This window comes from Mchenga conophoros, linkage group LG10, assembly GCF_057382185.1.
Source record: "Mchenga conophoros isolate Kocher_MC1m ecotype Shallow Benthic linkage group LG10, M_conophoros_male_GT1.1, whole genome shotgun sequence".
NCBI lineage: Eukaryota > Metazoa > Chordata > Actinopteri > Cichliformes > Cichlidae > Mchenga > Mchenga conophoros.
Window position 1 is genome coordinate 22,735,972 of NC_140535.1, and position 25,074 is coordinate 22,761,045.

General features: G+C 40.7%; 1 protein-coding gene across 2 annotated transcripts; it reads right to left on the reverse strand.

Moving 5' to 3' along the window:
• Window positions 1-7: 7 nt before the first annotated feature.
• mcf2b (MCF.2 cell line derived transforming sequence b) lies at window positions 8-20,522 on the reverse strand. 2 transcript variants are annotated; one of them, XM_085289422.1, is made up of 26 exons: window positions 20,306-20,522; window positions 18,767-18,901; window positions 18,521-18,637; window positions 17,637-17,786; window positions 17,389-17,513; window positions 17,144-17,258; window positions 16,935-17,054; window positions 15,221-15,412; window positions 14,633-14,824; window positions 14,373-14,553; window positions 13,974-14,062; window positions 13,563-13,663; window positions 13,328-13,394; window positions 12,756-12,871; window positions 12,578-12,647; window positions 12,401-12,493; window positions 12,003-12,095; window positions 10,545-10,670; window positions 10,096-10,311; window positions 9,920-10,012; window positions 9,751-9,826; window positions 9,476-9,518; window positions 5,904-6,001; window positions 3,603-3,721; window positions 2,808-2,920; window positions 8-2,713 (listed from the first exon to the last, which is right to left on the reverse strand). In XM_085289422.1, the coding sequence occupies exons 1-26, from the start codon at window positions 20,354-20,356 to the stop codon at window positions 2,632-2,634; spliced, it is 2,973 nt and encodes a 990-aa protein (XP_085145548.1). In that variant the 5' UTR covers window positions 20,357-20,522; the 3' UTR covers window positions 8-2,631. The 2 variants fall into 2 exon arrangements, with proteins under 2 accessions (XP_085145548.1, XP_085145547.1); XM_085289421.1 differs by having other exon boundaries at window positions 5,904-6,076.
• Between the last annotated feature and the right edge of the window lie 4,552 nt (window positions 20,523-25,074).

Consider the following 25,074-nt stretch of genomic DNA (forward strand, 5'->3'; position numbering starts at 1 on the left):
GTCAAGCTGAAACAAGTCCAGTGTTTATATTTTCAGAAAATAATTCTATACATAATTAGTATTATTTAAAAAAATACAGTGCAAATAAGCAAAAGCAGCAAACACCAAGTTAAAGCACTGCCACGAAAAACGCTAAAGCCTAACTGAACTAATCCATTAATAACTTCTGATGTTACAGTGCAGCCAGCGCTGGGTGGATTTCAAATCAATTTAAAGTGATGAAATGTTATTTAGTATTGCGTATCAGTGAACATGCTTCATTTGGATGGTCAAGCGCTCACTGTCAAATGATTCAATGCTCCCACTGTGGGTGCTGAATACCGTGAAAATTAATCTTTACTTAGTGTACAAGCTAATGTTGGATTTACTGCTACTACAAGGATTTGATTCAAATATTCTTGCAATAAATTCATTTCTTCACTTGATAGCAGAGTATGAGCGTCTATCTGTCCAAAGCAGTACCACCATTCAGACTAAAACACTGACTAAAATGGTGTTTAACGTCTACAGTTTCTATTTTTAATGTTTATAAGGTCACAGTCTGCTGCAGATGTCTAAATAAGCTGCCAGCAACTCAGATAATTACACTACATCAGTCAGAGATGAGCTCTCAGCTCATTTCCAGTTGAGTGGCAGTGTTTTTGTGAGCACTCTGCACACTTCACACACTTTTCTGGGCAGCTGTAAAACAAGGCAGTTCAAAATGCATTTCCATATTCTCAATGAACCCCCTCAAATTTCATATTCACAAATATGCTCAGGTGACAACTCCACATTATTCTTTTTAAAGGCAGTACCACTGAGCATCGTTTCTCATTGCAGGTGGAAATAAAGCTGCAGTCATATGTAGGGTGTAAGATACCCGTGCACAGCAGCAAGCAATCAATCAATATGGTAAAGCTTGACAGTGATAAGGGTTTTAGCTCTAAAAGACTAGATGATGGAAAAGCTACTGAATCAAATGAATAAAAAAAGCATAGCAGAGAATATAACTTTCATTAAAAACTATATTATTACCATAAATAACAGCAACCTAGTCCTAGTGTATAGACTCTTCATAAAAGAGTGAATCACACTGCAACTGAAACTTTCACCAATGCTTTTTTTCAATAAAATACAGGAAATATTTAAACTTGTCATACCAGGAGAGGATCTGTTCGTATCAGTGTTCCTGGACTCCAAAGCACACAGTAGCAAGGATGTAGGATTTAGACCTAATTTAATCTGGTTGTTCAAAGTGCACTGACAGAGGTTTCTTGTTCTTTTAATTGTGATCAGAGATTACAGGAGAAGGACTTTGAGGTCGAGGCCTTTGGTGTCCTGTTATGACCCGGGGCAACATTTTGTGTATTGCATTTGGTCTTCCACAGTTTGGGGTGTCACCACAAGATGATGAATTGATTCACTTTGTCATATACTGTGTCAATAATAACGACTACAAATGTTCTAGTTTTCTAAATTTTTGGCAGATTGTTTATAAAAACTTCAAACTCCCAAACTAACTTTCAACAATGTTTTTATGCCTCTGCCTTTCCTGCTATGACACGTCACTAAAGGGACCGATTATTCTCATTTCCAGCTCCATATGTTTTATTCTTGGAATCTACTTAAGCAGCTTGGTATGATTCAAAGTTCAGAATAATCATTTATCTCATACTAATTACACTAATAGTGCAGTTTCCTGTCCCATCCCTTTAAGCTAGCTCGTTTCTCATTTGCACATCATAAACATCATACCCATTCTCACTGATGTCACTGAGCTGAGAGTAAAAGGAGCTGTATGAAACCAAGCATTTGGAGCTATTTGAAGCCTTATCTTTTAGCTTACAGGGATTACTCTGGCCATGCTTAATATGAGTAGCACTGCTGTAACAGGTAATTATTTAAGGAGAGAGAAAAGTAAAGCATAATCGGTCCCTTTTAATTAAGCTAAGTGTAAACAAGGGTATGCAGTAATTTTTTCCCACACTATGAGCACTGAGTGTCAAATTGTCTAGAGCTAGTATGAAAGCTGAAACCTGGAAAACTAAAATGCCATATTTTCATTTTTTTTCTTATTTTGTTTTCTTTTTTTATCACATAAACAAAACTGACAGACATTCAGTGTTCACTTTGGCTGCTAAGAGGCGGCGACGACGTAACCAGGGCATTTCTGCATGACAGTTAGCTTAGCTGTTTGGCACAAGAACAGTAATGATATGTTGGTAGACATGATGTTTCATAAGAAAATAGAAATTATACAGCTTGACGTCTAGAACAAAAGTCCACTCTGAACATATAAATAAAAGCCCCTGTTTAAAGTCTTCAGTCCAAAATAATCTGATGTACTGCTGCCGGAGAAGGCAGAGCAAAGGATGGCTTGTATGTGCTTTCCACTGTTAAAGTCTTCTGAGGTTCTTTCTGGAGGTCACAGTCTTCAGAGGTGAAACTCTCACAGCAGTTTGAGGAGTAAAGTCTGTGGCTGATGTTGTGCTTCATTCTGATTGACAAGCAGATTCAGATGCCCATTTTTTCAGGAAGTTGATGGAATATATAAGTCTGTGTGTGTCTGTACACATGGAAGGATATTCAGGCAAAGTATGAGGAACAAACAGGCACACTTCTTCATTCATCCTCTGTCCTGATTGGCTCTCAGCACGTCTCTCCCAGAATCCTATGCAAGTCCTCGGGTAGGACGCGGCCTTCTTCGCCACGACTTATATTCTTCACTATCCTGCAGTTACACACATCGCAGGAAATCTTTTTAAACATCTCAACATTTGAAAATGGTTGAATTCAAGATTTCTGAAGAATGTCGCCTGTCTTACCACATTCCTGATGAATCCTCATGCAGCAGCTGGATGACATCACCACAGTTAAAGATGATGTCATCAGAGCTGGCCATGGTGCTCTCTACCATCACTCTGTACCTGCCCGCCACCTGGAACAGAGTAAAAACAATTAAAACTGAGGGAACAGTGTATAAAACCCTTTGCCACGTGAATGAATAGACAAGACAAATACATATTTACTCATTTAGGAACTCATAAACCACCACAGGCGCAAAGAGCATCATCGCACAAAGTACCAGTGTACAATAGATGATACGTCAGTCACAGTGTCCTTCATAGTCATATTGGATGGGGGAAAAATATCAAGAAGGCAGGTCTTATCTAATATCAGTCTCCAGTAGGAGGTAATGAAAAGAGGAAGATGAGGAAGACGAGGAAGGAACTGCCAGAAAAGAAAGCTGGAGGATCTTTTTAAAAAACAAAGACATAAGACTTATAGCTCTTATGCTAATGATATTTTGAATTCTGGTGTAAGAAAATGTCAGGCTGGATGCCACCACTCATTTGAGGGAGGTCTACTAGGTTCAGGTAGGACCTTCCACCTGCTGTAGCTGCACAGCTTAATGTTCATAGTTTTCCCTTAAAGAGGCAGTAGGCTTCATGCAAACACAAAGAAACAAACAAAAAATAACAGCTAGAATTTTAAAAGCTTTAGTAAGTCCCTCCCATCAGGCAAGCATATTTAGACTGCTTCAATGTTCTCTGCATAACCACATCTCAGTTTCTGTGTGAACTCTGTGCATATCTCATGTGACAGTAACAAAATCTCACCAGTGGGGCAGGCTGATCCTCATCCTCCTCCTCTGAGTCTGATAAAGTGGAGAGGTCTGTAGCACCCCAGTCCTCCAGGCCCTCACAGATTGCCACTGAGTGAGCATTCACAGGCCAACCTACAGATGAAAGACAGCTAAAAGAAGTGAAGTGAAACTGCAGAATTTTTCTGTTTCTTTGTTTTGTAAATGAGAAAATTGAACAGTTACAGTGGGGCAAAAAAGTATTTAGTCAGCCACCGATTGTGCAAGTTCCCCCACCTAAAATGATGACAGAGGTCAGTAATTTGCACCAGAGGTACACGTCAACTGTGAGAGACAGAATGTGAAAAAAAAATCCATGAATCCACATGGTAGGATTTGTAAAGAATTTATTCGTAAATCAGGGTGGAAAATAAGTATTTGGTCAATAACAAAAATACAACTCAATACTTTGTAACATAACCTTTGTTGGCAATAACAGAGGTCAAACGTTTACTATAGGTCTTTACCAGGTTTGCACACACAGTAGCTGGTATTTTGGCCCATTCCTCCATGCAGATCTTCTCGAGAGCAGTGATGTTTTGGGGCTGTCGCTGAACAACACAGACTTTCAACTCCTGCCACAGATTTTCTATGGGGTTGAGGTCTGGAGACTGGCTAGGCCACTCCAGGACTTTCAAATGCTTCTTACGGAGCCACTCCTTTGTTGCCCGGGCGGTGTGTTTTGGATCATTGTCATGTTGGAAGACCCAGCCTCGTTTCATCTTCAAAGTTCTCACTGATGGAAAGAGGTTTTGGCTCAAAATCTCACGATACATGGCCCCATTCATTCTGTCCTTAACACGGATCAGTCGTCCTGTCCCCTTGGCAGAAAAACAGCCCCATAGCATGATGTTTCCACCCCCATGCTTCACAGTAGGTATGGTGTTCTTGGGATGCAACTCAGTATTCTTCTTCCTCCAAACACGACGAGTTGAGTTTATACCGAAAAGTTCTACTTTGGTTTCATCTGACCACATGACATTCTCCCAATCCTCTGCTGTATCATCCATGTGCTCTCTGGCAAACTTCAGACAGGCCTGGACATGCACTGGCTTCAGCAGCGGAACACGTCTGGCACTGCAGGATTTGATTCCCTGCCGTTGTAGTGTGTTACTGATGGTGACCTTTGTTACTTTGGTCCCAGCTCTCTGCAGGTCATTCATCAGTTCCCCCCGTGTGGTTCTGGGATCTTTGCTCGCCGTTCTCATGATCATTTTGACCCCACGGGATGAGATCTTGCGTGGAGCCCCAGATCGTGGGAGATTATCAGTGGTCTTGTATGTCTTCCATTTTCTGATGATTGCTCCCACAGTTGATTTTTTCACACCAAGCTGCTTGCCTATTGTAGATTCACTCTTCCCAGTCTGGTGCAGGTCTACAATACTTTTCCTGGTGTCCTTCGAAAGCTCTTTGGTCTTGGCCATGGCGGAGTTTGGAGTCTGACTGTTTGAGGCTGTGGACAGGTGTCTTTTATACAGATGATGAGTTCAAACAGGTGCCATTCATACAGGGAACGAGTGGGGGACAGAAAAGCGTCTTACAGAAGACGTTACAGGTCTGTGAGAGCCAGAGATTTTCCTTGTTTGAAGTGATCAAATACTTATTTTCCACCCTGATTTACGAATAAATTCTTTACAAATCCTACCATGTGAATTCATGGATTTTTTTTTCACATTCTGTCTCTCACAGTTGAAGTGTACCTCTGGTGCAAATTACTGACCTCTGTCATCATTTTAAGTGGGGGAACTTGCACAATCGGTGGCTGACTAAATACTTTTTTGCCCCACTGTAAGTGTTAGTAATGAAATACTCATGGTAAAAAAGAAAGGTCAGTAAGGTCATTTCCAATCTGAAGTCCATCATTCTACACTAAGAAAGGTCATCCACAAGTGGAAAACATGCAATACAGATGCTAAACTTCCCAGTGGACATCCTAGAAAATGTTCACTAAAGTGAGACCATGCAATGCTGAGAGAAGCTGCAGAATACCCATGTTAAATGTTAAAGTTCATGACAGAGCAATTAGAAAAAGGGGAAAACCTCTTATCTCTAAAAAGATGGTAGGGCATGATAAAAAATCAAATACAGCATATCAGCACAAACACCTCAAATTGCAGTTTCAGGGTTAAGGTTACAATTAGGTTATGGTTAGGTTTAGGGTTAAATATTCATTTCTTATGGTTCAGGTAAGTGGCTAGGGACAGCTCCTGTCGATTTGATGTCCTCGCTAAGGTGTAAAAACAAGTGTGTGTGTTTGTATTCCATTTGTCCAACTCACTGCGTCGAGGTGAATGAACCACAGGATCAGAATGGGCGGGGCTAGTGTGTAGCGACTCCTCCCCTCTGGGAATGTGGGAGTGGCTTGTTGTAGAGGAGCTGTGAGGAACAGGGAGACACGCTGAGCAGCCTCCCACCGGCACGCTGCCCCACGACACACACATCTCTGATGCACTAAACCACATCACAATGGGAACAAGACCAACGAGCACAACAAACAAAACAACAACGACATCCACGGTGTCACAAAACGAGCTGTTACCTCAAACACAGTCTGTAAATTAACACAACATTCCACTCAGGTTACAGTCACATATATTTCAGCGCCTGATTTCAAAGGATGTTCGAGGTTATCACATGAAAATCATTTATATCATAGATCGCTGCAATATATGGAAATATTATTTCTACAATATTCTACGCAAACACGCATAACAGGCCCTGATTAAAGGGCATTTGCAAATAATTTCCACGTGTGCTTCAACCTGCTTTATGTAGTAGACGGGTGAAGCTTGTCCCATTTAATACAATAACTAGAAAGAACATTAACGCAGTACAATAATAATTGTCCGAATGTTTTAAGCCTTCCCATCTACTAAATAAAGCAAACACTGCAATTACTTACAAATACTGTGAGGCCTACACAATTGTGAGATCCACATATCATTCAAAGAGTGGCAATCCTTACAGTATTTCATCATCCATACTGTATATTAGTAAGAATCCAAAAGTGCTTCAAGACAATGTCTGATCGGGGTTTTACCATGCTCAAATTCTTAAAAGAAATCGCTGGTATCATTTAATGTATGTCAACAACTCCCATGATAAGACCAACACTAACAATGGGTCGTGGGCCTCTTTGAGTTTTGTGTTAAAACATTTTAGTCTGAATTTCTGTTTGGGGTTTTTTTTTTTATCATTCTAGTGCTTAAAGTTTGTTGTACTTTTTAAAACTCTTTAATCCTCATTCCTGTGGTACGATGACTTTTAGTTTTTTGAATTTACAGAATATTCTGCGTACGACTTTTCACCCTCAGTCTGGATCCAGGTAAGGAAATCCTGGATGCAATCACAGAACTGTAGCTAGGGTCCCTTCCTCAGTTCAGAGATGATTTTTGCCTTTTCAGGTAAATGTCCTGCTTGACTGCCGGATCAAACCAGCGTTCCTCCCTGTCCAGGACGTGTACATTCTTATCACTAAAACAAGGGCCAAAGAGATCTGTAGGTGTAAATAGAGTTTTTTCCAGAGGATGCAGCTCTTCTGCTTAATCAGTTTTCCCCGATGTATAACTGAGAGCGATCCTCCTGGCACTTAACAGTGTACACTATATTACTCTGTTTTTACCGGGGGATAGGATCCTTGGTGTGAACCAATTTTGGGTGTAAAGTCTTCTGAGCTTGAAAGCCACAGAGACGTGTTTTGGAAAAAATGCATCAACTGAGACCAAAGAAATCACTCTGATGTGTTATGAAGTGCTTCTCTGACTGAAAACGCAGCAGTACTCACTTTTGTCATTCATGTTGTTCAGTCAAACTCTTCCTCTCTCTGTGTTTAGCATTTGTCTTTTGGGTACTTCCCCGTGGTGATGCTGAGCTTGCTTCATAAGGACCCGGTTTGCTTTATGGTTCTTCCTGTTTTTCTCTGGTACCTTTTGTTTCTCTTTTCAACTTGTGAATTTTGAAATCAGCCATTAAAGCTTGTGTGTAAATTAGTTTTGCATCCTACATTTTGGCCCTCAAATCTACCATCTCATCTGTATCTGTCAATACCTTCTAACACCCTTTAAAATCTCCTGGTTCCCTATTAAAGATTTCTATAAATGCTCACAAATATGGATTTTAATTTTACATCAAATGTTTAATAATTCTTTATAGCTGTGCAAGTTATTTATTTATTTATTTTTTGAATTATAAATAATGCAACTGTTGTAACCTAGTGCCAGTGATTACAGCACTGCAACAGTATGTGTCATTGATATGTTTAAAAATGTTTCATGAACAGTGGAGGTCCAAGCAAAACCCGGCTGAGACTACAAATAACAACATTAGTTTTGATCTCTTTGTAGAAGCTGCTGACAAAGAGAAAATATACCAGTGTTGATAAATTTCCCATAAACTGAATCTCCATGATCTTGCATATTGTGACACACACAAGGCTCAGCCATTACTTGACCTTACAACATGCTAGCATGCCACCTGTAAACATAAAACTGTTACCTCCAGAACAACTCCACAAACACACACCCACAAACTCCAACACACTGCAAAGCTCCATCACTGACAATACGTTGAATAGCTTGCGATCATCAAAGCAACAAGTGCAAGATATTAAAAAGAAAACCGCTCTAAAAGTAGTCTAACTTACAGTTACCTCCTATCCTATCACTTTAATGGTCACCACGGGATCAAGAATGTATCTGACAGAGTCACTTAAAAGAATGTGTTTAAAAGAACGTAATGCACAGCCTCCCTGTTACAGTCAGTAGGACTTTAAAGCATCTAATCAGGGACTGTTGCAGTGAGGTGAATATGCATGAATATGAAGAGGAATCAAAGCCCGGCAGCACAGAAAGAAACTGTAGCAGGCCTAAATTAAGTGAATGGCACTGTCCATGGTGCTGAAAACCAGCAGTTTTAAATATCAGAGCTGAAGACAATGTTGTGCCATCTGCAGGATTTGGCAGTTAAAATCTCAAGGGTAATGACAAAGATGCTGATACATTCACATATGGAGCTACTGCGCACATGCACACTGACTCAGTAACATCAATAAACTGTAAAAAGATTATTATGAGAATTATGATTGTGGCGATGGCGGATATCCTGACTTGTAGGCGGGTGTTATGTGATCGGGAAGTCATTCCAGAAATTGGATTTAAGGGTCAAAACACAATCTTTTTCTTCACAGAATTTATCAAGCTTTAAAAGAATAGAATCGAGTCATCAGACTTGGGCTGACCTGTTCTCACCACACATGAAACATCATAACAAGCTTCTCTGATGCTATATGGAGATGAGGGAATTTTGACATTCTATCCACTGAGTTACTCATACAACCCAGATTCAAAAAAAGTTGGGACACCGTGTAAAATGTACACAATGATTTTCAAATCTTTGTCCCCTGAGCACACAGAGCTTTCTCCAGATTTTGAATCATTTGATGATATAATGTCCTGTAGAGGATGAGATATTCAGTCTTCACAATTCACAAAGGTTGAGGAACATTATTGTGAAATTTGTTTCACAATTTGCAGACCGAGTTTTATGCAGATTGGTGAACCTCTGCCCATCTTTACACGTGAGAAACTCTACCTCTCTAAAGTCCAGCTTTATAGAGACGAGTTGCCATCATGAATGTTAAAATGAGCAAATATTTTTCATGGACCAGTAAAATGCCTCAGCTTGTACCTTTGATATGTTTGCATTTTACACAGCGTCCCAACTTTTGAAAAAAGCTATTGAAAAAAACTGAATCTTTTTGGTTTGTGTGACCTGAATAAAAACATTTCATGATTCTTATGTAAATGTTTTTGCACATCCCTACATCATGTGAGGTCATGCAGAGAGAATCACCTGTCAGAGAGAGGGTTGTCTGAAAGCAGAAGAGAAGCTTCATCTAAGAAGATGAGATGACATAAAGGAATGAGTTAGATGTAGAAGGAATAAAAATCCATAAACAACAGATTAAAGGAAATTACACTGCTAGGAAGGAGCCTAAGGTTTCAACAAAAACCACAAAGCACTAAAAAAAAAAAAACCATGACTGAACACGAGTCATATAAATGAAATCAGGCTTTTAAAAAAGGAAAAAGAAAAGGTCACAAAGCAACATCAACATTAATTGAAACCTTGTAGTTTTTGCTGGTTGTTGAGAATTTTTCGAATCTCCATCAGCCAGGCAACTTTGACCTCCACCGTGGGAGCCTAATAGAGACACAGAGTGAAAATAACACACTACTAAGACACTGAAAAGTCTTTTCAGTTACACTTAAAATAGAAAAAAAGAGCATCACATACCTGAACTATGTACACCACTTCTCTGCTGCTATACCAGATTTCAAATTTTTTCACATCTCCTTTCACATTTTCCGTGATTCCCACTGCACTCATCTACAGACAGAGAGAAAAACCGTAAATTGGAAACAAAGTGTTTGAGTCGCCTGATAATGTGAGAGAGTTTTTCGTGTTATTACTCTGAGGCACGATTTGAAGCTGTAGAAGGGCGTCCTGTCGTGGTTGTCCTCGTCTCTGCGCTTGCAGAAGAGCAGGGCGTGCTCATAGAGGAAGAGGTGCCTCTGCATGGGTTTGAATCTGGCCAGCTCTTTCATTCGCACCGCTGCCCTTTTATGGCTGATCCACACGCTAAAGCTGCCTTGCATCACGACACGACCCAGATGGCTGAGATCACCCTGTGTCATGGAGACAGACAGATGGATACACTCAAGACTCAAATCTGCAGCTTGCCAGCAAAGTAATATACTGAAGGTTTTTCCACACGCACAATCTATTCTCATCGCAACCAGTAAGAAAGATTTTGTGCTTTGCTCTAATAAGATTAAGTGTGATGAAAGGTCATAAATCTGCGAACCAGTAATGTGATTGTGTGTCTGCTGTTTTATTTGTTGATTTGACTGGCTGGTACCTGATATCCAGTGATGGCTATTTGATGCATGGAGTCATTGACAGACTTCAACAGCTCCAGCATGGAGTCCAGAGCCTCCTGGAGTTCACAGCGGTATCGCTCCTCTGTGCAGTGCTTTAAAAGCTCCTGAACAAGGACAGGCACACAGCATGACATGTCAGTGGATCTTACTTTATCTAATCTGGTCTGCCTTGATGTCTGTCCACTTAAATGGCTTTATGCACATGTAAATCATTGTCAGCCTGTCTGTGACTCTGCAAATTGAATAAATGGATCCAACCTGTTGCTGTCATTTTGTCCATGCGTCAATTCAGACAAAAGCAATTACTGTATGGACGGCTCGTCCACATGAGATATTACTGCTATTAAAAAAAAGCACAGCAAAAATAATAATTACCGCTAATAGAAAGAAAAAAAAAAACAGAGGTCAGGACAAGAACCGCAGGCTCACACAGAGCTCAGTCTTCTATCAATACTCCCTCTTGCAGCTCAAAGTTCAACGCACAGACATTTTCAATTATGAAACATGTTTGTTTTCCTGACCTACTTTGCTGTAGCCAATAACATTAGAAGCACTTTTTTTCTGGTGATGAGTTGATACACTTTGCGCTGTATGAGGGTGCTGTTAAATTTTATGGCCTGGATGATGAATGTCTGAGAAGATTTTGGTACATGACTTACCAAGTAATACACAATAACATAGTGGATGAAAGCAAATATTAACATTTTCACCACCAGAGTATTTATTTGAGCTTCTGAGGGACTCATGAATCAGTAATCATTCAAGATCTCCCTGAATATTTTTGTTCTATGAATACAGATGCACACTGTAAATCATGAGAAAGTTAGGATTTTTTAACACAATTGCATGTTGTAAAAACATTGATTGCTGTAATATTTTGTGACTGGCAGGGGTCGTGCTAAGTTGACGGTAAAAACCCCCAGAAAATAGTGAAAATAGTGAAAGATCATGTATTGCATGTACTGTTCATTTGTAATACAATATCTGATTTTAAGCTTTAGTAGCTATGTTAGTAGCATACTGATCTTTATTAGGTATATGAAAGTTTTTTGTTATCAGCAGTTGTAATTAGAGCTGACCTATACAGAGACTGATATTTGATGAACATCAGTATTATAAAAATCTGCTATTATGATATTTCTCCAGACACACGACACACAAAGTGCGAACAGATTTCTCTGATATTTGTCATATGTATTGATTTACTCATAACACGGCATAAGTGTGTTCCGGTGTCTCGTTTTTATAAATGTCAATAGCAATAAATCAGCAAATAGCTAATATCGAAAATATCGGATACGTCAGTCGGGCTATTAATGAAATTATAAGTCAAAATTTACATTTCTTTATTATACATTGAAAACAGACTAAGAATTATTCATTTCAGTGAGTGACCTGCATTACTAATAAATTTTTATAGCTCAAATGTAGAAAACCTTGAGCAGCAGCTGGTACTTGGTGAGGCGTTGGACTGGTTTCAAGAGGTAAGAGTCCAGACCTAACTTGTGATCAAGCTTCTTCTGGCACTCCTGCAGAAAGAAAGAACAGGACACAGAGACAGAGAGATCAAAATTAGTGCTGTCAGCGTTAATCTCGTTAAAATGACGTTAACTCCATAACCGCATTAACGCGGATCACCCCGTGCGAGGGGCTGCACAGTGCTAGCGCGTTAACGAGCTAACCGCGCTGACGCTATGCAGCCCTCGCACGGGGCTAGCCGCGTTAACGTCATTTTAATGAGATTAACGCTACAGCACAAAATCCATTCTGAACAAAAACTGTGCCATAACTACAGAGTGAAAGTGAGTGCATCGTGTTAAACGTGTGCAACTACCTGAAAGAACAGCGAATCAGCACACTGTCTCCAGAGCAACTCGGAGCGAGGCTTGTTTTGGCAGTAACGCTCGTACACCTGGAACTTTTCCTTCTGCTCACACACAAATGTACATTTAAACATATTATGTTATATCACACGTAAAGTCCTCGTGTTTTTCATCACATCTTCCCTCACCCTTTTCAGAAAGCAAGCCCCCACGCTCTCTGGTGTCTCCAGGCAACTCTGCAGATCTTGGAGGAAGATCCTGCAAGGAGAAACCAAGAGGAACATAAAAGGAAATTGGATCAGCATGAAAAGACAGAAAGGGACAGGAACAGCTTGTGAGCTCTGTGTGTTTGTGTGTGCGGCTTGCCTGCTGTGGAACTGGTAAATCTCTGGCATGTTGCCGAACAGAACGTCCTTCTGGCTGCGCAAAGCTACAGGAAGAAGATTAGCCACAGAGGGGTCCTCCATTTCTGCCCTGTAACCCTGATAATTGCAGGGGCGAGAGGTAGTCAAGGGAGAGGAGAGATGGTAATGCAAGCCAAAGAAAAGGAGAAAGTTTTAATTAAAAAAGTCAAGAAATACAAAATGACAAAACAAGTCTGGAAACCCTGTCATCTGATGACCACTCCGTGGATACTCTAGCTAAGACTTGTTCTTCTGTGCCCTGGTTAATGTTGACGTTGATGAAGACAAACTAGAAAAGCTAACAAACAACTAAATCATAACCAGGTAATAGCCAGTGGTTTCAAGATTGCCCAAGATTTCAAGATATTCCCTCCTCATGCTGTCAGTGTTACCCAGACTAAAAATTAAATCTAGAAAGCCCCTGTACCTAAAATACTGCCCATTACTATTCTGTATACAGATATGTATATCTATAAAAATTATGAAATATCCAACAAACCAAACAATACCATCAAATGATCTAAACTAACTCACCAGAAGGACGGAGAGCAGTTCATCCACATAGATCCTCTCTGTAGCTATCAGTTCCTTCATAATATGGCTAAAAAGAGTGAACGTAAACATAAACAGACAAAAAAAACAATGTAAAACTACTGTGTAAGCTCTGACACTCGCACAGGAAGAAGCTGAAAGGCTCCTAAACGGATCACACACATACACCTAAAACAACTAGCAACATTAGAGTCACAATTAACATTTAAGACTGTACCGTGTGACCTGCTCTGGGTTGTCCTCTGCCTCTGAATCAGTTTCAGGGTTGGGTCCATATAGACAGCTGCGGTTGCCTTGGTAATCATGCATCACCTCGATCTGACGAAACACATACATATCACGTCAGCTTAAACTTTCCGTGGGAAAGTGAGTAAAAATACGCGTTTTAAACACGTGATAAACAGAGAGTCTGCAGATCTGTTGCCAAAGTTGCCCTTTCTCATAGAGCACACAGCAGTGAGACACACTCCTTCTACTGGAAATATTATTCTGGTGCATGCTGGGAGATTAAAAATTGTTTAATGTCGCATGCCCATTGGGTAATGTCTACTAAGTTCAAGTTTTCTCCTGCAGTGAAAGAGAAAACACACACACACACGTATATGTGTACATATATATAGACACACACCTTGGGTTGGCTGTTGTTCCTTCTTGCAGCCCTCTTGCCGGGAAGCAGATCAAAGGAGAACTTGGAGTTCAAAACATTAAAGTCTACACCTGTGGAGGATATCGCACATATAAGAAAGAACAAAAAGGAAATGCTGGCAAAAGAGCAACAGCTCAAGACCTTTAGAGCGCAGTCAAGAACAAAGCTTGGTTAAACTGTTGAATGCAAGAGGGACATGGAGGTAGGATAGGGAGATAACTGTGCCCAAGAACATCCTACTCAACAACAGACATGAACCTCTTCAATGCTCAAAATATCTCCTGTGCTTTATCATACTTTCTACTGCAAAACAGGAAGAAACCCCATTAGGATTGAATTGTTGAGTATGTGTTAAGAAGAATGCAATGGAAGATGTTATACCATGTTTGGGGGAGAAAAGGGGTGACTTGCAACGCTGGAAAGTCTGGTCCGGTTCTGGCCGAGGGGCCACCAGCTGTATGGGTCGGACCTGCACGTCCGCCAGCTTCCTCAGACACTGCTCCCTGTTTCTGATCATGCACTGCATTGAGTTCAGCTTCTCTGTCACCATGGAAATCTGGGACTGGACAGACACAGAGCTACTATAGTAAACAACAGTGGTGTCAAATATATGTGTGTTTGTGTCAGCGGTTTCAGGTTACCTGTAGCTGCGGTGTGAGTATGGCTTGAAATTCAAAGCTGAGAGTATCCTGGCTGTTTTTCATGGCTGATGGCGCCCTCTCCTGGTGGCAGCTGAGGTACTGCAATGCTTCCTGAGCTCCTTCTCTGGTTTGGAACTTGTCCACCATCTGGCTGGCCAGTAGATAGGCGCCCTCGTCGCACCAGCGAAGGGCCTGCTCACAAAAGACTGCTAAATACAAGACCGATTCCATGGCAACACTTTGTGCTACAAGAAAGGTGAACGATTGCTAACAGAGCAAATATTTGCTTCAGTCAACAACTGACTTGCAGATGAGAGACTTTTCTTTGTCAAATGTTTCTCTAGGACAGAAGAGCCTAGAGATTTATAGATTTATAGACAACTATAAATAGAGGCATATTTGTGATTTGGGGCTGTATAAATAAAAATGACCTGATTTTCATTAATGGCAAGAGGAAGATTCACAAGTAGATCATTCAATCAAAAATGCACAATCATCAGTGCATTCATTTTGCTGTTTTCATTTAAGTTTGTATGCACACATCTTTGCATTTCTGCACATGTGAGAGTGGCCTGTGAACATTTTTACCTCCTCAAGGCAGCCCAGCAGGTCTCGTGTTCGAGTGAGCGAGGCCCTCTTGGTGCGTATGGCGATGGTGATGACATCACAGTAATGTCGCAGCTCATTGCAGCGCTGGATGATGAGCGCCAGGGCGTAGTGGTGGTTTGCAGCCAACTGGTGACCGTGTAGAATCAACACCTGGGCACGAGCCATCTCCTCCTGATTCAAGCAGAGACAGAGGTTTGAGGTTTTAATGACGAAAAGGTCAGACAAGAACGAACCTGAACAACATGCAAACTCCATCAGTACAAATTATAAGAAAAGCCTGCCAAAAGCCATAAATGTGTTATGTTGGCTTTGTTATGTTTTGGTGAGTTTTGTTGTGCATCTAGTTTCTCCTTCCTCCTGTGTTCCCCTGTCTTTGTCAGACTTGGTGTTAGTTTTCATGTCTTAATTTAGTTTTTAGCTTATTCCTGTTTAACTCTAAAGCAGCGGTCCCCAACCCCCGGGCCTTGGACCGGTACCGGTCCGTGAGTCGTTTGGTACCGGGCCGCGAGAGTTGAGGTTCAGGTGTGAAATGTATAGTTTTCAGGGTTTTTATCGGTTTTCAGCGTTATTTTGTTATCGTTTTTATCGTTTACTCGGTTTTCCTTGGTCTTTTCACGTGTGTTATGAATAAATTTTCTTTTTTTCGGTACCGGTACTAGTTTTATTTTGTTGTATTTATCCGCGACACCTTAAAGGCCGGTCTATGAAAATATTGTCGGGCATAAACCGGTCCGTGGAGCAAAAAAGGTTGGGGACCGCTGCTCTAAAGGTTATCTCCATCATATAATCGTCTCCCCAACCCTCATAGTTTCTAATTGCTGTGGACTGTTTCCACCTGTGTCTCATCATTCTCACCTATATATAGTTATGCTTTTCCCTCCTGTCCTTTTCAAACCATCTATGGCACTCCTGTCTTTCTAAATCTCATTTTTTCATGGTGGACTTTGTCTAGTTTTGAACAGAAATATAAAAGGATTGCATTTTCTTGATTTGTTTGTCTCTGGGTCCTGCATACGGGTCCTCTCTACACCACGCTATGTGTGGAAGAGTAATTAAAATCCCACTTTGACCCGCTCTGTGTGCGGAGGTCTCTTGCTACTAGTTTTCTGCTAGCAGAATGCCTTTGCAAGTGCTTGGAGAGATATGACGTCATATTTGCTGGAGTTCATAGCTGTTTTTTGGCCAGAACACAAATTGCACTTTACCAACACAACATTGAGAGTTCTCATGATGGTTCGAAGAAAGTGCATATAGCTGAAGTTTAGAAGAATCTGTGGGATGCTAGGTTGTGCACCAAAGCGAATTGGTTTTGATAGCCAGTGGCCAGAATAGACTTCATGGGTATATAACCCAGTTACAGATATCACTGAAATGACTCGGCCTGCTGATCTCCCTGCCTCAGGCTTCCTATGTGTCCACATGGAAGGGAAGGTAGATTTGTCTGGTATTGTGTGTTTGCTTGTGTGGGTGATTGCTGCTGCTCTCGCTGCCTGCAGGCATTCAATATATGAGCATTGAAGGGCAGGAGGAATGCTCTCTTTGCCTTTGGGCTTTCCACATATTCTCCTTCAGCAGATTACTGCTGAAGGAGAATAAATCCTATTTTGGATAAACAGATATACATTTTGGCCCACTTGCTAAATTTCTTCAAGTCACATGTGAGATGTTAATTGTGTGTGTGCATGTGTGTCACCTGAGCACGTTTGTCCAGTGTATCCAGGTCTTTAAGTAACTGTTCTGTCTGAACCACTGTGTTCCCCAAAGAGGCAATCTCCTTCTCCTGGGCAGAGAGCCGCTCCAGGACCTCCTCCATCTACACACACGATACCAAATACAAAACAGTGTGACTCTGATCATGAACTACTACGACTTGTGAAAAGACATCGGCACCACTTATCACACCTGCTGGAAACTACTTTCATAGTGTAGCAGCTGGAGGTACTGCTGCAGCTTCAGGTGGTGTTTCTCAAAGAAGCCATCGAATGCCTCCTCCATGTCTCCGAGCTGTGCCAGGAGCCTAAAACACACAGGCCGCATGACACAACTGTCTACTAAAAGAACGATTTAATAACATTAGAAAAGGGTATTAAACTGAGAGTGTGTCTTTCATACTCAAGCCGAGCTTCACTTATCCTCTGATGGTTTACCTCTTAACAGTGTCCATGTCTGCTTGTATTTCCCTCTCCTCCTCTGCATCTCTTTTAGAAGCTTTGACAGTTTCCAGGTTTGACAGCAGGAGGCGTCCTTCTTTCAGCACATTCCTGATATCATCCTAGATCAGTACAAAATTGATGCAAAAAAAAAAAAGAGAGAGAGAATGATTAAGTACAGAAAGTGACAGATACAGTGTGGGTGAGCAGAGAGAGGCAGGAAATGATTGGGAGCAAAACACCACCTTCATCTGTCGGTATCGGTGTGTGTGGGAGTGCAGCAAGAATTCGATGGCGTTAGCCTCATCAGGAAGTTCGGTGTCTGACAGCTCTGATCCGAAGCTCTGGAGCAGCTGGGCAATCTCTTTAACTGTCACTGCAAACGTCTCGATGGACTGCAGGATTACACATTTTCACCCAAACCAAAAAAAGAAGAAGAAAAAAAACACAGAAATAAATTATTTGTATTTCAGTTTTTTGATGGTTCTCAAAATTAGGCATATAAATATGTGGAAAAACTAAGTACACCTAATGATTCAGGAGCTTGTTGAACAACCTTTAGCAGCAATAACTTGAAGTTTTTTATACGACTTTATCAACTCCCACATTTTGGTCCACTCTTTGAGGTTTGCAGGAATTTGTTTTTGCACAGCTCTCTTAAGGTTTCTCTGAGCATTGCAATGTCCGATCTTGGGGTGAATTTGCTAAGACTCATCTCCTTGGAAGAGTGTAGCATAGTGTTTACAACCACTTACATGCTCCTTTTATAAGAGTTGGTTACACTTGCCAATTATCAATTAATCAAGTGCATTTGTTTAGTGGTACGGGAATTGTAGTTAACCTTTTAACTCCAAAGGAAGCACTAAACGTGTACTTAGTTTGTAACATGACTGTATATGAAAACTTTCTGTTTCACATGAGTATATATTACAAAAGAATTAAACATAAAGTAAAAGATCAAAAATGAAGGCTTAGAATATTTATAAAGACACATTTTTACATTCCCAGAACAAGCTATCATGGCCTGTTAAATTTAGCAGCATAGACAGTTGTCCTGGATACTAACAGAATTAGCATGACAGAAAACATGCCTAGATAAAGTGGATTATCTAGTATCTGAAGTGCGTACTGTTCGGAGGACGACCCAGTCGCTTTGGCAGAACTGCACTTTTGCAGTGAAGTCTGTTGTCAAGTGATTTTCATCAATGTAGCGCAGCAGGTCGCCAACAGAACGCAGCATCACCACCTAGAAAACACAAACGCGAGGCAACCGGCTGTTACCTGACCAGTGTTGCACTGCAGTTGGCATTTTAAAAGGTGACAAAATTAAATATACATGCACAGGAGTGCTCTAGTTTTTAACCCCTTCTCTCACCGGCATCTTTAACAGAAAGTCATCCTGACTGAAGCGAAAGCCCAGGTCGGTGCTCGATGATGGACTCGGCGCAGAGCTTAACAAACTGCTGGGGTTGAGCACCAGGATCAAATGTAGATTGCCTGGAAATGAGGTCTGAAAGAAGAAACGATATCATTCCCTCAATTTATCAGTCATTCAAAGAAATGATTGGTATGTTAAATGTTTGTGAAATAAAGGTAAGCATTATTTAGCACAAGCGATATTTTTCCCATGTTGTTCATGCTGCTGTTGTTATGTGTCCTGCTAAGGGGGCTCACCCCACAGATTGACAACACCAGAATTAGAGGGTTGAAAAAAGTCAGACGAGTCATTCAGAGTCACTGACAGCTGGGTGTTGTTTGTCATGGAGTCTAGCAAAGCTCAACACAGCCTCAGCATCCCTCTGTGTCAATCTGGGGAGTCTTTCAGCCTCTGCAGCACTTCAGAAGGTCTGACGGTCAGCTTCTCTGGCTCACTCTGCTCTATGGTCACTCTTCTCTCTTTTTCACATCACCTGTCCACATCTCTCCTCTCACACCACAGACTGTAAACAGTATCCGCTTTACAAACTCAAAGAATGCCACACCTTCTGTTGCCACTGAAGTATTACTTTTTCCACATGCTGCAAGGTTAGTCATCAAGCATGTTTACTCTTTCTTCATAAGCCTGCCAGTGTTTCCATTTATCCAGTTTCCCTCTCCTGTGTGCAGGCTCAGATAACATGAGGCTGAGGAGTTAATAAAAATGGAGAAGACTTCTATATATAATGTAAGTCTCTTTCAAATCTGAGAAACCTGGAGGGAAGCTTATCTGTGTCTCATGATGCATTATTTTCACTTGCTCATCTACTGATGTGTGCAGTGTAATCTAATACACAAGCAGAACCTCAAGGATGCCTCATTAGGTGTTTTTTTTTTTTTTAAAGCGCATTAAAAGCCATCAAGTCTGTTATCAACTATAGCTGTGGAGCTTTTTTTGGACACCAAATACCCAGACTGATACTCTGCGCACACTACAAATGTCCCAGGTAAATAATCACCCAACTGCACACAGTCCCTCTTGATATTTACTAAAACAGCAGCCATGATGGAGGTAACTTGATAGCTGCAGACTTGTAGGCACATCTGCACCAAACAACTGCACAGAGATTTGTGTGAGTACTTTAAATACACAGGTTTCAAAATGTGTTACATAAAGCTGCACAACTTGATCCCTCTGTGTGTGCAGACTGCAGAGCCAGAGCTGATACAGCCTCTTGTTGTTCTGCACCTGCAACTACAGCCCAAACATTTGTCATTGGCCTGTCCTGGTCCCCGACACAGGCTCTTTAACACTGAACTGCCGTCCAACCGCGACCCCTTTTCTTAGGCGTGTTAAATATGTAATGCGGTGCGAACACATCCCAGCCTCTGTGTCGCAGCACCTAGCAGCCTTAAGAAAAGCTCGTCTATATCTCCGCTGCAGCATCCTCATTCTCGCCACCCCGTTTAAAGCCTCCCACCTCCCGGCGGATCTTACCGCGGCCCGGCGCAGACGGGGGAACCCCCGTAGCGGGTTGGACTCGGCCATGGCTTTTTAGCGCTTCCTTGTTCTGCCCTGTCCTCGCTGGTACCCGGAAAGTCCGCAGCGGGACGTGGTGTCGGGGACGAGCAGCCGCAGAGATGGCACGGTAACCTCCACTGCAGTGTCCGGATAGGCAGAGCGGCGCGCACCTCAGCAGATGCACTTCTGCTCTGGACCAGGATGGTGGGGTGTGCTTCACCTGACGTCAAAGCAAAAGGAAGTTGGCCGCTTTACACTTACACAAGTCTACATTATCATCATTATTCCTGTGACCAGACGAAATTAGAATTAAATCACTCGACTTACTGTTCGGAGACTGACAAACTCTGCACAATAATATTATATTTGTATTATAATTTATTAACTTTAAATCTCACATCGCTAACACTGATCGTAAGTCATAAGATACCGGAAGATTATCTATGAAACAGGTGTACAAAAAATAAATAAAAAAATAAATAACATTGAAAGCTGTATGGAAATATGCCACTGGTCTCGCTAGATGGCGCTTGAAACTCAGGATACGATGAGTCACCTGCGGACCACCTTTTGGCATCAGAAGCACGTGAACATGAGGAAGCAGAGGCATTAGTGAAATCTAGGGGCAGCACAGCTGAAGATAGAGGTGTCACTTTAAGAGGCGTATAACACTGAATTAATGAATGCATGTATGATATTTATTTATTGACATGGTATGAGGGAGGAAAGATTAATTTAATGACAAGTAAAGATGGAAAAATATCCAAATATCGATAGTATTGTTAGGCATCAGTATCTTTGTTTCTATCTTCAAAGTCCAGTATTTATCCTACTGTCCAGTAGGATATATATATATATATATATATATATATATATATATATATATATATATATATATATATATATATATATATATATATATATATATATATATATATATATATATATATAATGTCTTAAAAAAATGTTATCTGACTAGTCTTTCTCATGCCACAGCCAACAGGTTAGTCAGTACTTTGGTATTTTTTTATTTACCTATTTATTTAGATATTTGTTTATATATTATTGTATTTGCAGCAAAGGTGTCCGTAAATAAAATCAGCAGAAATCATTTGGCATACAATGAAACTGGCCTTGTGGGGTCCCCGAGGGTGCCGAGCCCCTGGGCAGTTGTTGCTTTGCTTCACAGGTAATTCAACTTTTTTAAAAAGCGTCTTCATCACATAACTCAGAATTAATGGAAAAGCTCCTAAACAGATAAATATATATGTTTTAAATTAGTTTCATTTGCCTAATGTTTTATCTGAGCTCATGTAATGTTGTCTTGTTATGTTTGTTTATACTTCATATCGTGTGCCTTACCTCGTGTCATTTCATTCTGTCCTAGCCCATAAATAATTGATTAAGCTGGATTTGGCCTTTGGCTGATTCCCCCCATCAGACACTCCTCATAATTACTAGTCTGTTTAGTCTGGAGTGTGTGCCTTAAAAAGATTCAGCCACCTCCGTCAGTGCCTTCAGTCAGCTGGTCCCAAAATAAAGCCTCTCAGGAGCACGAGAGGCACCGACTCGGTCTTTATCGATCAGGTGCTGAAACAAGTACACTTGTTTTAGCACCTGTTACACCACACATACTTCTATTTTCAGGCATGTTATTTATGCCTATTCACCTGTGGAACTGTTTCCCAAAATAGGATACATTGTATTAGCAGAACAAATGTTCACATAAATAAAATGAATGTAGGCCACTGGAACACTCACGGCATGATTTAAGAGCAGTAATTATACTGCATCCAAATGTGTCCCCAGGACTCAAGAAGCTGTCTGAACATAATCAACAATTGCAGGTACAGCGATGCCATTTAATTAGCATCTATTATATGAAGTTTTACAATACATTAAGTAGGTAGGGGATGTATTTCTGTTTTTCTCTCTTTAACCCACTTCTTTGTCTCATTTTCTCCTTTGATTCCAGTTTCCAACCAATCAAAAACTACTCAGACTAAATCTGTTTCAAAGATAAAATCTGTGTACTATACTAACATTTTGTTTCTTCTGAGTATTTATGTGCATATTGTGTCTAAGCAACTGCTGTTGATCAAACTGCTGCCTAATAAGGCCAAGTCACTTCTGCAGATTAGATTTTAAATCTCTAAGGCCCCACTTTCTTGCTTAAATTAAAGTTAAATACTATTAAAAACATATTTTCAGTTTGTCTAATGCCAGACATACACTATTAGTAGATATTCAAAAGTCAAAGATACTTTTTTTCACCATTTCTTTGGATACAGATGAGTGTGTTTGTCCTACAGGGCGATCCTCCTTAGAGGCAATCGCTCTGTCACATTGTGTTTAGGTTGATGGTTTAAAGGGTGCAAGCCAGAGACACAGTTTCCAAGAAACATCAGCAAGTGACAGAAAAACCTGTACCTACTATTTCTGTTTTATTTCATCCCACCCAGATCAAGAATACGTGTGGTTAAAGTCCAACGTGGAAAAGGCATTAAGTAACATCTCCCTCTTGGCGTCAGATCTTCCCATTGCGTCAAACGAATAAAGAAAACAAAAGCTGGAAAATGCTAAAGCTCATAAAGGCTGTGCAGAACACCTCACCGGGATTATGATTGTCATTAAGGACTACGTTAAGCCATGTTTGGTACAACATAGGGCTGGGCGATATGACCCAAAATTCATATCTCGATATTTTTTAGCTGGATGGCGATATAAGATATATATCTCGATATATTTTTTTAAAGCCATAAAGTAAGAACAAAAAGAGAGTTCTTAGTCAAAGCTGTGTCCCAGATGTCACACAGGCACTTTTATTAACATAGAGCAGATGTACATAAAATTTACTCAAAAATAAATTATGAGCATTTATTAAATAATAATGCTCCATAAATAAAAGAAAACAATGTTGTTTTTGTGCATAACAAAAAGCTCACAATTGTGCAGTCAAAATGTAAACTAAAAGACGCTGAGCACAATAACAAAGACAGATTTCACAGCTGCTCTGTTCCCAACTTGTACTGCGTGACTGACAGCCTGGAGTTTGAAATCCGCTTCGCAACCACGTCTCTTAACAGGTGCCATTTATGGTCCTTATACACAGTAGGGTAATATTACGTTGAAGCACAGTACGTATCACTCCGCGAGGCTCAGCCGTAATGCTCCGACAATCCATCAAGCGGTGCAGCTCCGTAGCTTACCAAAGTCGTACTAAAACATTTTTTGACAGATTGCTGAGCGCCGTGTTCCACATAAAATCGGTTCGCGGCCATCAAGCACAACCAGAATTCATACATAAGGCGCGCTGTCAACTTTTGAGAAAATGAAAGGATTTTAGTCCGTGCAGCACCTCTGGGCTGCATGGCGTTAGCGTGGTTAGCTCGTTAGCGTGGTTAGCTAGCTAACACGTTGACGCCGTCCAGCCCCACGCACGGGGCGATGCGCAGTAACTCGTTAACGGAGATTTGCCGTGTCCATCTTGTCGCTTCCTGCAGGTGAAGCGATGGGGGACGAGGAGGAGTTGTGTTCAGTGAAGGAGAGGCGAGGCCGAGTAACATTGCGTAAAGACGAAAGTGGACGAAAGAGAGGCAAACCTGCGGCTCCACAAGTATAATTATAATGTAACATAGACTATATCGATATAAAGGATATTGTCACATCTTATATCTCGTATAAAAATATATCGATATTTTTTAAAAACTCGATATATCGCCCAGCTCTAGTACAACACAGTAACCCCTGACTTGTGGGGTGTCCAGGTGGCCTAATCTCTGTTAACCTCGGCTTAACTCCAGCAAAGGTCTTGTCATCCTTTGGATGCAATAAAAACACTACATTTACATTTACTACATTTTTAAAGCTTTCTGTCTCATAATCAAGAATCTTTTTTAACTAAAAAATATTCCCTAGTATCCCCATCAATCCTAAAATGTTTTACTTTACGTTCCTGTGTTCTTCATTCTTTTAACATAAGCTAGTTATAACGGACCTGTTGGAGGATTAGGAGCTTTTCAAGGGTCAAAGGGGATTCTGGTGATTCTCCTTAATCTTTGGCACGTTACTTAGACACTGTTGAATAAGAAAGCTTATTCTGACCTCACCGTTGATACTCCCGTCATCTGTACCATATTGGGAGAGGGAACTGTTAATCTGCTGAGAGCAGACAGACTGGAGTACTAGGAATCTATACACGGCTGCACACTGGCTTAAAATAAGAAAACATTTGAAACCTTTATCATATAGGTTAGTTTATTATTTCATCTCCCTATCAAGCATATAGCAATACTCTTGAATCTGATATATTTTTTAAAATGTTTGTGTTTTTATGATTGTAAAAGAAAATAAAAAAGAACAAATAACACATAGATACCCAGCTAACCCATATTTACAGATAAAGGTGCTGCTCACAGATGCAGTTTTTAATGCAAGCTATAAAGATGTTCAACACAATTTTTTTGATGGGGAAAAAAATCCATCAGAGAAAGAAAACGTTGATTTTAAATGGCCTGTTTTGTTGTGCTTTCTGAATCAAAGGAGATTTGAGTGATTTGTGGAGGTGCAGAGGGGGATTATCGGCCTACTACAGCCGCATGGCGACTGTGAGGTTGTATTTATGTCCCTGTGATTTAGATGGCTGCACCTTTTGTTGTCCGAAAAAAGCTGCTGTCTGATTGCTTAACAGGATTATGAAGCAGGTAAAAACAGCAATAGTGAACTGGCTAAGCCTGAAGGATGCA